The 12769-nt window shown below is 44.3% G+C and overlaps 1 protein-coding gene across 30 annotated transcripts in view; it reads right to left on the reverse strand.

Moving 5' to 3' along the window:
• The window catches only part of MAGI1 (membrane associated guanylate kinase, WW and PDZ domain containing 1), a 344450-nt gene that overhangs the window by 160046 nt on the left and 171635 nt on the right, over positions 1-12769 (reverse strand). For all 30 annotated transcript variants that reach the window (XM_064519162.1, XM_064519147.1, XM_064519163.1 and 27 more), the window contains exon 2: positions 10694-10810. In XM_064519162.1, the coding sequence (XP_064375232.1) occupies positions 10694-10810 (117 nt within the window). The remainder of the gene's footprint in view (positions 1-10693; positions 10811-12769) is intronic.

A 12769-nucleotide genomic window follows, 5' to 3' on the forward strand; every position in this document is an offset into this window, starting at 1 on the left:
GTTTACAGGGCCGGTAAAGCAAACGCTTTGTCAGATGTTGGGGAATTCTCTACCTTTCTTCGTGCGGAAAGCCAAAGGCAAGCCGTAAATCCTCCCAGTGCGGAGAGGGGTCTGTGTCCTCACGGCAACCCCGAGTTCCCACCACGAAACGAGAGCATCTCGAGACAAGGTTTTACAGCTGGGATTTCGCTCGCGGGGCAGCCGAAGTGTGAGACGGCGCTCGCGGAGGCAGGGACAAACTTCTCCAGCAGACTTCTCGGGCTTTCACCAGCACGTTTTGGATCCGATTCACTTACCATGTGGGAACGGCAAATGGGGAACCAACTGTGAATTCAAATAACTGTAAGCTCAGCAAGATGTGGAAATAAAACACAGATGGTGCACTTCAGAGCAAGGGTCAGTGTTTTATCACCGCTTTCCACTTCTACGTTCCGATAGGTGATGTGCGACAACCACCTCCTTCCGGAGACGGCGCTCGTAATTAAACCGGGACTCGCTCAGGAAAACACGGAGGCAAGCGGTCTCTCCGGGTAAGCCTCTCTGCCGACCAGGAGGATCTAAGCTTACTTCGGAAAGCTGGGGCTCACGCTTGTTGCTGCTGGAGGGTTCCCGTTTGGGAGCAGAAGTCATTTTGACCAGACAGAAACAGCTGAAAAGTTTTTTCAGCTTTTTACACCTCCAGGCCCGCTGCTGTGTTTGCACCCAGGAGCCCTGCCACAGCCACCGCTTTGGTCTCCTCTTGGCCACCAAAGCCTCCACCGCGGTTTTGGAGAGGCTGCTGATACCTGTTTGCCAAGGCAAAGAGCACGGACATCGCGAGCAATGTCACCCTATACCAACCCCTACTGTAATAAATTACCTCTGCAGGGCCATATCGCGCTTGCCCCAATACTGGATTTTATATAAACATATATATAAATACATATTTTTTTAAACTGATTCTGTCCTAAATCCCGAGATTGGAATTTAGGACAACCTTATTCTTTCTGTAAAGCGTTAATTGCAAGCCGAGGGCCTTCTAAGGAAGAGGCTGCTTGTAAGCACAAGTTCAAATAAAAAAATAAAGCTGTAAGTAGAGATTAGATGACAGAAGAACTATAAATCTATAAGAACTTCAAATGCCAGATAAAGAGGAGCTGCAGTGATTGTAAGGTGACTATTGCCTTCAAAATATGCTGGAGGTTGTTTATCAGATCAGAGTTAATGAGGGAGAAATCTAATAGTACTATAATATTAAATTTACCATTTTAATGGTATCATCAATGTACTTTAATGTGGGCAATTCACAAAATGTCTGTCAGCGTGGCTCTCCGGTGCGGTTAGTTACGCAGGGGCGGCACCATCACGTCTCATCAGCCCTGCTCTTCCACAAAACACCGGTTCTTAAGAGAGGATTGCAATAGGTTAATACTACCAAGTGAGAGCGCAAAATATCTATTTATTATGGGAATGAAAAAAGGGAGTGATATTTATGGGCTTTTTGCACCCCAAAAGACCCAGGTTGAGCCCCAGCTCCCTGCTCCGGCACTGCCGTGCGCAGCCTTGCTGGGCTTTCTCCGCTCTCTTGCCAGTCCTGCAACGGTCGCTGCTTTTCTCAAGCCCTTAGATCTGGAATTAGGAGAGCCCAAAATAACCTCGCTATGTAAGCACATTTTCAGCTCTCATGTAGTAACAAAACCACCCCGGAAAGCCTGAAAGAAAATGGCAGTAAGGACTCCGAAACAAAAAAGGTAAATGAAAAGAACCAAAATAACCAGTCTCAAGTTTCTGATGACTAACACCAGCTCTGCAAACAGACTCCAATACTCCATCTACGGCTTATTCGTTTGGAGTTGCACCTTCCTCTGCCCCATGCCCCATCCCTTGGTTCAGATACATGCAAGCTTGAATTCCCAGCACAGCAAAGATTACCTGCACGCTTTTAGCATATGACTATTTGCCATTAAGTAGCTTAACTTTGGTAGGAGCATCCATATTGCAGTGGTAACATTAGAGTTGCCATGGCGGTCTGAGATATAAATGAAATTACCAGCTCATCTAACAGGAGATATTGCCTCTTTCTACAGACCCCTTTTTTTTTTTTTTTTTTTTTTTACCAAGCAAACATCAACATTTGTTTACTATGTCTTTTTTTTCCTGGCAAATGAGGTGTTAAACATGCAGCTTAAAGAAAAAGAGCAGGTAATGAATGATGAAGAAGAAGGAAATGTAATTCAACAGCAGATGAAGCTTGCAAGGATCTTTGATGTTTTTCTCTATCTTCAGAAAGACCCTGCAAGTAGGACTGCTGGACCAGTATCCCACTGATTACTCAGTGATACATGTCTCATTTTGAAGATACATTATCCTTTCAAAGAACCATTTATTAAACATTTCCATTTAAATAATAATTTTCACAATCCTCAGTGAAACAGATGTATTCCCTCTTAAATCACTAATTAAGAGCAGCCTAGGACATTACAAAGCCCTCTAAGAGGAACTCAGGGAGCTTGTGTCCCCCTTAAACAAATCTATTCTGGCAATGACCCAGGAATCTTGACTTCATAACTCAAAGCTCTCATTATTCAAGAGGACGATACAAAAAAAAAAAAAAAAAAAAAAAAAAAAATCTAGACTTATTATTAATAGGAAAGGTTTATTTCTCATTCAATAGGGATAGAACTAGAAATATTCTATTTTTTTTTTCTCCCTTCTTATTCACTGGGGGGAAATAATAAATAAATCAATGAAGATTAATTTAGGGTTATTCCTAGGAAAGGTACTAGGTATGGCTCTCCCCAGAGAAAAACAGCTAGTAGAGTCAAAACAGTTTTATAAATGATCTCACAGCTAATCTCCTCTCTGCTGAAATAAAGAGAGAAAGGATTTAGAGGACAAATACAGCCTGCTTTACGTGAAGAAGCATGGCAACAGGAAAAAAAAAAGAAAAGAAAAGAAAAAAAAGGATAATTGTTTGGAGATGAAACATAGCAAGTCTGCAACCCCATCCAGACCGGTGGGACTTTGCACCTGCCATTGCCCTGCCAGGCTAGAAGACTGCCCGGGCGGCGACACGGGAGGCCGGGAATCCCGCGGGCATTGCCTCCTCCGGCGTGCGTGCCACCGTTCCTGCCTGCGACCGCACGGGACCAGAGTCACATCATGAAAATGGGGTTTTCTGGTGTTGTCCTAAATCCCACCATTTCAGCCTACGGAAGCACGGGACTTTTGTAATTGTGAAACAGCCATGCAAATCAACACCTCCAAGCACAGCCGTAGCCATACAGAGTGGTGGGTCTTTTCTAGAGTGCTCCAATTATGAAATACCAAATATGCATCCCAAACACCACTGCGAGTGGGATAACAGGTTAAAGAACGGCTATGTATTGAATTTGGATTCGTTTTAGACTGTTCCCCCTTTGCCTGGAACGCTCTTTCCCTCGGCTCGTTGGATCATAATCAATACACTGTAAATCTCGGAAAGATGTGCAGTAGCTGAAAAGAAATCAAACTGCCTGGCTGATGAAATGAAAAACTGGGGCACTTCAGCCACTAAGAAAGGTATCATTGGGACATGGCATGAAAAATGTGGCTATAAGGGCACCCATCACCTTTGGCCACACACTCTTAAGCAGATTCTCCCACTGTGCCTCGCGGAGATATGCGGTTTGCTTCTTCTGCGGTTTAAATTGAGATGGTGAATGCATCTATGGCAGGATGGAGCCAGTTTTGGAGTGAATAACCTGGGCTAATTCACCCTCAGCCCTTCAACCTCCAAACAGCAGTACCTGCTCTGAGCTCTAATTTACTCCTTGCTTTCCAAGAGACTGGCAACCTCAGAATCCTTTAGATTTTTTTATATATATCTCTATATATATCTATATATATACATATATACACACAGACTGTGTTTGCACTACCTATGCACAGACTGTGTTTGCACTACCTAAATACCCACTCGCAGCTGCTTTGCTGTAGTACAAAGCAACCGTAATGAAAAAATACAAAATGAAGTACACCGGGGACTAACAAAGAAAACAAAGAAAACTAGCCATGTAATCTCTTCCCACACTTCTTACCCAAATCTGCCTTGGCAAGTGGCATGGGAGAGCCTCTGCGGCTGCGCTCTCCCGCTTTGTACTGCTCTCCGGTGCCTCATGCAATTTCAGCTGGGGGCACAGTGAAATACAAAAAAGCTCTTCCTCACAAATGGGTAAGCAGATGGAGCAATATTTGCTATCGTAAGTGCTTTTATTTCCAAATCTAAAAAAAAAAAAAATACCCAATAGTTCCACCAGCACAAAATGCACTATTGATCTAAAAGGACAGACCAGATGGAAAAGAAAGGTCTGAAGTCTCCTAGATTAAACAGAAACAACTGAGTGTGGAGAGGAACTAAACTACAGAAATGTTGATCCTGTTGTTCCAAACGGTCCATTTTGCTCTCTCAAAAGTGAAAACACATCTGGTTCACCAATATGTGAAGTAATTACATGCCTGCAGACTGCAGGGGACTCTGCTACAATCCTCCACTCCCTAGCACACAGCTACAGGATTTTTCTAAAGCCGCTGCTTGCACTCAGCAGAGAGTCCCTGCTGAAAATATAGGAAAAAATAAATTTGCTTATGTTAGCTGGCATGGAAAATATGTCTAATATTCTTCAGAGTTAGATAACTCACAAGAAAACGTTCTTTGAGAAAAATGATCTTTACATACTGCTGGTACCTGCATGTTGCACCCTAGTGATAAGGGCGCTCTTTAAAAATTATTAAAAACTTTTCCCTAACACAAATCATGTAAAACAATTAATTACTTCTCCTGTGTTACAAGAAAGATCAGCCCACTGTTCATCTTCCTATCAGTGTGTGCCTTCAAATGAATATTTCATGGACACTGCAACTTTTTCTCATTACAAAAGCAGAATTACACCTCTTGGAAGAGAAGTGCAACAAAAGGAACTTGGATAATAAATACGGCTGCAGTTCTGGAAAGCTTTTGAGAATTCAAAGAACATTTGTTTACATAAACTGATGATTTATTGCCAGCGAAGAAAAATAATGTGCACTGTCAGTGATTCTGTTTACCCTTAATAAAAACAAGTACCTAAAAACAACTCTGAAATTGTCTCGCACATCCCCCCGCATGTAAAACACATAAACTTGTAATATAAAGGTCTTTCACTCCAAAAATTTTTCCCAGCATATAAATAGACTACTATACTTAATATTCTGCAGATCTGTATCACACGTAAGACAGCTTGTGTGCCTTCCTATCAATTCATTTTTAAGGTCAGAAACACTCTTGGGGAAGCCAGCGCGAAAGGATTTTGAAAACTATCATAGGAAATCATCGAGTCTGCAAGTCTGGCAACGGTTTGCTAACACCCAGGTCTGCTTAGCCTCCCTGGTCCCTCGTTGGACACAGACCACCGTGGTCAACTAGCAGCTCCTCCGACCACGGGAGCAGCTGTCCTCCGGGAGGAGAACGTGCCCAACTCGACCCACGCGCCGGAGACCCCGAGCTGGGGCCGAACGCAGAGCTCGCACTTCCTCAGCAGCGCTTATTTTTTTTATCAGGAGGTTCAATTATGCATGAAAACATTTACTCCAGAGTTCAATGCAGTCTTCAGCATCCGCTTAGGAAAGCCTCTCCCACACACCCTGTTCGATATTATCGGCTTGATTTTGGAACGAGAGTTTGCACCAGCAGATCGCCTGGATGGAGAAACTCGGTCCCCGATTTCCCCCCGCAGCGCGAGAGCTCCCGCCGGCCAGGTGCCTGCGTGTCGCCGCCTTTTGCTAAGCCTCCCTGCAGATCACCCGGCGCTGACACTATCGATTCGCATCCATTCCTCCCCGTTTTGCTCCTCGCTCCCCTCCAGGACTAACGACGACGATCGAGGCCAGAGTTCTGTAATTGAAGGCGCAGGAAAAGATCAAACTCGGGGAAGGTGAGAGAACAGGCAGCAGAAACGCAAGCGCTACCTCCCTAACATTAAGCTCTCCAGCCAATTAATCTCAGGGCTTGTACTTGTTTGGAAAAAGTGAATCCACTGTACAATAATGACCTCTGGGGGTTTCAAAAGCCCGTGTGGGGAAGAAAAAAACCTACCGCAGAGTCTAGGATGACATCTAGGACTGAACTCTGGGCTGGCCATTATATTATCCCCATTTCATCTGCAGTCAAAAAGGTCTTTCATTTTCCTGACTTTGCTTTTGAAGACTACAGCCAAAGGAAGGAATTACGCCGTACTTCAGCAAGACAAACACAGAATTTACATGGATAGGGAGGTGACTACTGATGCATTATTTCAGTCATGCCATGTACGGTGTGCACCCCGTACATGGCTTTGGCAAGTAAAGGTGGAGAGGCCAGATGCCAGGCCCACCAGCAGAGCCGTCACGGCACGTCACACGGGGCTCGAGCAAAGGGAGAGTAAAGTAAAAGTGCTTGCGGGGAGAGGCACACGGAGATAAGCTTGTATGGAAACCATATCATCTCTCTGATTCTCCTTGATACACTATGAAAAGAAAACTGCTGCCAGGTTGTTGAGAATAAACAGCTAGGACAAATAGCCAGCACTGCCCCTTTATTTTAAGCAGATGTGCTCTACCATCATTTCAAAACGCGGGAGATAATCCTGTCTGCTCAGCCTGCCGTGAACGGCGGTTTAGACACACTGCTGCACCATAACATTAAATAAGTTGCTATCGCCTATCTCTCTCAATTAGCGCTGTTGCACAGATATCCCAAGGTAAAGCTGCTTGGAAACACCTATTTGGAGTGCAGTAGCACGGACGCAGTCCTGCGCGTCCTCCCAACTAATCACAACTTCCAGCAGGTAAACCTTCACGGATCTACCAACCCTGTTTTGGGGAGTCCTACTGCCAGAGACACTCTGCAAAACCTAATGCCAAGACGCTAGCACGCTTAGTCCATCCCATGGATTCTCAGCCGCCCCCAAAATCAAGTGTAGTACAAGTCACATCCACTTCTGTTAGGCCAGGGGAGCTCAGACGTGCACAGGGTGCCGCTGCAAGCAGCCCCACGCAGTCGGTAAACCTGCACTTTTGCTCTCGGGCCTTATTCCAGCCCGATCTTGCCAGCCGAAGTGAAACCCACGCTAGAAACAAGCCGTGGGCAAAGTCTCCGCATCAGCCAAAGCACTCGTGGTGTGGTCGCGTCAGATCAGTAACCATGAAATCATTGCCACTTCGCCGTCTACTCCAAGCTCAATGGAGTCATTAACTAGCCTACACATGGAGCATGATTTCTGGTGGTCTTCATTAGGCACGTCAGAAAACAGGAGAAATGTGGTGCTTCAAAATGGAACAAGGCAAAAGGGATAGCCAGAGATTGGACCAACATCTTGCTATTCTGGATGATGTATTTGAGGGTTTTTTCTAGCTTTGACAGTGGATCCTACATGTTAGGAATAAGAATAGTTATTTTTCTTAACAAGTAAGGAGAATAACCTTGCTTGAGTTTAAGGTGCTAACTTCTCTTAAGAAGAAGAAAAATATATACACACACACGTATGTATATATTTATATATAAATAAAGTCAATAGTGAAATGTGAGCAGCAGGAAAAAAACAAAGGAAACAAAAAACAATTGGTTCAGCTGAAATAAAACCCAGTTCAGTGGCTGAGCTGCACTAACTCCTTCGAAGGTTTGTACACTGTAAATGCATGCCTTCAGCAGTGTTTATTCACTGTCCTTATACATAAATAAGGTGTCCTGTGCCTCTCTTCCTCACACTGGCCAGGTCCTAAATTACGATGATAAAGCTGTAAACTCCGGGGGAGAATGCTTTGGGTCTGTAAATAAACCTCGTGGGTTTGGTGCGATAGTAACAGCAGAGCACGAAGACGGCACAACCACCAAACGGGGAGGCCACCAGGAAGCTTGTCACAGCTGTTGTTTACTACAGGTTTCTGCAGCAAATACCAGCTCGAGCGGGGAGCTGAGGGTGTGAAGAGCTGGAGGAATCTTGATGGAGGGGGAGAAGAAAGCAAGGAGCAGAGGGAGGGCTACCAAGGCTGACCCAGCGCTGGTCCACCTGGAGCAGGGTCAGGGCTACGTAGTCCTTCCTGTCTGAGCTCCGGAGGTGATACTTAGCTTTGCATCTACAGATTTCTCTTTAAGACTTCAGCTTGCAAGAATAACTGTGCAATTCATCTGTTTCTTTGGATAATACTTCCCTTCTGGGTGCATTTCAGGGTCTCGTTTCCTTACGAACAGCTCCCGCATTTAGGGAGGAGAAGCAGAGTCCTCTGCTCTCTCAGAAAACAGGAAAGAGTTTGTTCTTAATAAACTCTCCTGAAGTAAAAATCTAAATGAAGCTTAAGCAGCGTGTCATTGTCATCATATGAAACAAGAGGACAAGCTGAACTCGCCGCACCCTTCCCTTCCCACTGCTTGACCTGTATCTTCTACAAAAGCTACAGTCTCATCTTTGCTCTGTTCCTGGGCCGGCCAAGCACCCAACCTGCACATGGCAGTGCAGGAAACAGAAGCCCTTTATGTTTTCTTACAGCCTCTACTAAACTAGTCTGAGCTGAACCACATCAGATTATTACTAAAATTTTAGGGAAAAAATGGTTAACATTGCCTTTCTCCAGTTTGCATTTACTAATTATCATTTCATTTAGCCCTAACGTTAGTGCAACAAAAAGCAGCTGGCAGTCCAAGCATGCTCAGTCCAAGTGACCTTGGGTTCTCGTTCGCCTTCACCACATAATCAGCAGGGAATTCCAGTTTCAAAATACAAGACTTCATAATCCATTAGCACTAGAGATTGGTCCAGGGCTCTGGATTTACTGATCACGTGTCCCAAGGAATAAAAATATGAGCGTGCAGCTAGATTAATCTCCAGACCTGTAAAGCATCCTGACCTACCACGTGTACGGTAGCATCTTGCAAATTCACACACGAATATTAGCATCATTCTCTAAAAACTGTTGCCGATACCATGGCCGCAGTACACAAAGAGAAAATGAAATGTTACCTGCTTTACAACTCAGCAGCCATGGAGACACAAAATAACTAACTCCCCTTCTCAGCTTTTTCTGTTTGTTTCACGAATGCAATATGAGTGCTGATGTTCTCATTAATACAAGGACAACACAAATCTTCCCCCTCCTATTTTTAAAAGGCAAGAATCACTTTCACTGGTCTTAATTTTAAATCAAAAGCCTTCACTGAGTCCAAGGAGTTTAGCTCACCATTGAGTTCAATAAATCAGAGAAAAGGAACATTGGAAAGCATTTCCAAACATAACTTTGGTAACACACAAAATACTTCCACAGTACTTACGCTCGTTTGCTTTCCTTGCTGTTCCAGAAATTGGAATAAAACCCATGGGCAGAAAGACGTTATTGTCAACACATTGCATCTACCAAGCCTAACACCACGTTTACAATCCTAGAAGCACTTTGCTCAGTTTGCCTTAAAAACCTGCAGCCAGGCAACGCAGACAACTGAAGACTAATCATATTTCACATTGACAAAATGGAAATGTTCAACAGAAAATAATAATCAATGTTTATTCTATATGCCCATGCACAGCATTTGAAAGGTACTTCAGTCCATCCTGTGCACTGATAAAATGAGAATAAGCTCAGCAGTGATACACAGCATTTATCATTTAAAGAATCATCATTTATCAGTGCGGCCACACAATTTTAACTGTGGTCCTACACAGTTCTCCAATATGCAACACTTAGATTGAAAATGACTGTTATTCTAGCTATCACGTGGTTGTTGGCAAATACTGATTTTAAGCGGCAACATCATTATTCAATATTTATATAACTGCAGCAGTATAAACAACTTCTGATTCATGTAGAGATAGAAAACCTAAAACGTTTTGCTGCTCGCTCCAATACGCTACAACTGAGATGTTTGCTAGTTCTTTTCCCAACCTGATTTGAAAAGCATAACATTATCCCCAGAGCTCACTGAGGTCTAAAGAGAAAACACTTTTTGTATAAAATAGCCTCTCTTGGAAGGTGGAGAATGCAAAACAGAGGCGCAGGGAAGAAGGATCATTCTCCGTTCTCCACGCATCTTCCCAAAGATCCAAGGACAGTCTGATTTTGGGTAAAGATTCTGAACTTCTGAAGAATACCACTCTCTAAACTTCTCAGTTTTCCTCCTGGTTGGGTTTTGAGTGAAAAGGGGCATACCTTTCTTAAAAGCTTCACTAACTCTTGCTGCTGATTCTCCTGCTCCAACTGGGGATGACCTGAGAGCGGCAGTGTCCTGTTTCTATGGCACCCAGCCACAAAACGCCGCTCAGTTTCACAAGTCAAATAAAGCAGCAAAAATAAAGTCCCGCTGATGAAATAAAAATAAAAGCCAGTTCTTATTCAAAGGTTTTTAGAAAAAATACAAAGAATACAAACCATGATGACAGTAACGGAGAAGGTTCCTAATGCAAGTGCGCATAAAGTCACTCTCCACCAAAACGGCCACCATTTCCCCTCTCCTCGTCCCTCCGCGTGGCTCGTTTGGCCACTTTTCCCCGGCCCGGTCCAGCCCCAGCCGTTCCCGCAACAGCCCTCCCCACAGCTGATGCACCAACGTCTCCTTCGCTGCTGCCACCAAGGAAGCAGCAAGCCACGACTCCCCGGGAGCCACCCGTGCCGCCTCCGAAAAGATGCGATTCTGCAAGGGGAGATCCACCCCGTGAGCTTGTTCCTTACTTACAAGGCACAGCATGGCGATAGAGGTTATCTCGAATAGTCTGCTGCAGATCGTGATCCGGCGATCCCTTCTGAAACCGCTGGTTGAGATAGTGTCTCAGGTCTTTGTTCAGTCGGCTTCCTGCAAGGAAAACACAGCCATTTACTTATTTCTAAACGCACACAATTACCATTTCCAATTCAGACGAACATTAGATTTCCACTCAGAGTCCCCCTAAATTATGGCATGCTGACTTTACGAGCGGAGGCTCATCTTCCTCTACAAATGGCTAATTACCAAAAATAACTCGCTGTAAACAAGAGGTCTCGCTTGTCTCATAACCCATCTTTCTTCCTGCGGTGTTAAAAAGATCATCGCTCCCTTTTATCACTTATTTGTCTGAACAAACAGAGAAAGACAGATGATGCGAAAAAGAGGAAAAATAATAAAGGTGGACTGTTGCTTTTGCAGCTCCCTGGGGGGTGAGCTGGGCGGACAGACAGAAGGCAAGGGCTGCTTCCACGAGAAGTACTAGCACAGCCAAACCTGGCACCAAAGCAAGCAACTGCAATGCCTCGCACTGGTACCTACCCCAGCGCACCGCAGAAGTTAGGAATGAACTGATTGAAGGAGTCAAGAGTTCCCAGAGTCCTTAAAAAAAGACCAACTAATACTCGATACTTAAATCTATTCATTTCTCTGTTCAGTTTTGAATACCTCCAGAAAGGTCTGAGAATGAAGACAGACAAGTGAAGAAAAAGGGAACTTTGTTGTTAATGGATGTTGCTAGTTGCCGAAACACCACATCCTTTCTTGTAGCAGAACACAAATTGGAGCAACCTAATGAAGTTTCTTCCCAGAAATGAAATATTTCAAGACCTGAAATAACGTTGACAGTAATTTGACTGAAAAGCAAAAACAACCCCACAAGAATATATAGAGAATGAGGACAGAAATCCTTCCGTTCTTCAAAAAAAATTAGAAAATACTGGAAAAGGTTCAGAGAAATGCAACAAGGACGATCAAAGCACAGAGCAGCTGGCACATGAGGGATGAGAAAGTAGATGGGGACTCTGCAGCCCCTTGGGGACATTGGTCTCCAGCATGCCGGGATGGTAGCTGGGGTCTGACTGCTCCCTGGCTCTTCCAGCGCAAGAACAAGGAGACATCAAAGTTAACAGGAGCTCTTTTGGGTTCAAAATCACCCCAAAGAGGCAGCTCTTTGCAAAGGCTGTGGCAGAGCTCCTTGCTAGAGAGCACCATAGATGCAAGAAGCTTCTAGAGGAGCTTAAAGGGGACACCTGAAAAGCACTTAGGGGACAGACCCCCATGGGAGTTTTCTAAAGAGGGCTTAAGAAATCCTTTTAGCTGAAAATGAATTGCCTGTAGCTGGGAGAGTACTGGGAGAGGCAGTAGGGGAATATCAAATATCTTGCCCTGTACTTTTTCTTCCTTAGGCATCAATCTGGGGTCAGAGCAGGAGCCAGAAGGCTGGGTCACATGGACCTTGCTCTGAACCCGCACAGCCGTTTCTATGTCCTTTTATTATTTGCATTATGATTTTTTTTATTGTAAATATGTAATGCAGAGGCCACCTCAATCCGTGTCGACAGCAAACCTAGCATCACACTTGCAGATTCCCAGCTGAAGCCTCTGGAAAACGCTGCAAAACAAATCAAGAGTAATAACACTGCAACGGAGCGCAGTTGGACAGCGGGTCTGGGAGGCAGCAGCAGCAAACGAGAACAGTGCAGACCGTTAAACGCATGCAGGCAGGGACAGCCTGTATGCCTGCTGCAGCCCTGCAACATTCCCACTGAAGTTCTGGTTTTCAGAATAGTTTGGTTTTTAAAACTAAGCCAAATTCTAAAAATAAACAGATGATTTGTATTGACCACGCAGTTCTCCAAACAGTCTTCCCCCACCCCCCGCCCAAGATTACATTTAATTAAGGGAAGGAAGCTTTATGCAGCAGGCCCAACTATTAAAAAACGTAAAATTTTTAAAGTTTTTTTTTTTTTTTTTAAAAAAGAACATGAATTATGTGGGCAGGGGGTTGCAACATTCAAAAAAAATACAGATTTTCTGGTATATATTTAT

This window comes from Dromaius novaehollandiae, chromosome 12 (genome assembly GCF_036370855.1).
Source record: "Dromaius novaehollandiae isolate bDroNov1 chromosome 12, bDroNov1.hap1, whole genome shotgun sequence".
Taxonomy (NCBI): domain Eukaryota; kingdom Metazoa; phylum Chordata; class Aves; order Casuariiformes; family Dromaiidae; genus Dromaius; species Dromaius novaehollandiae.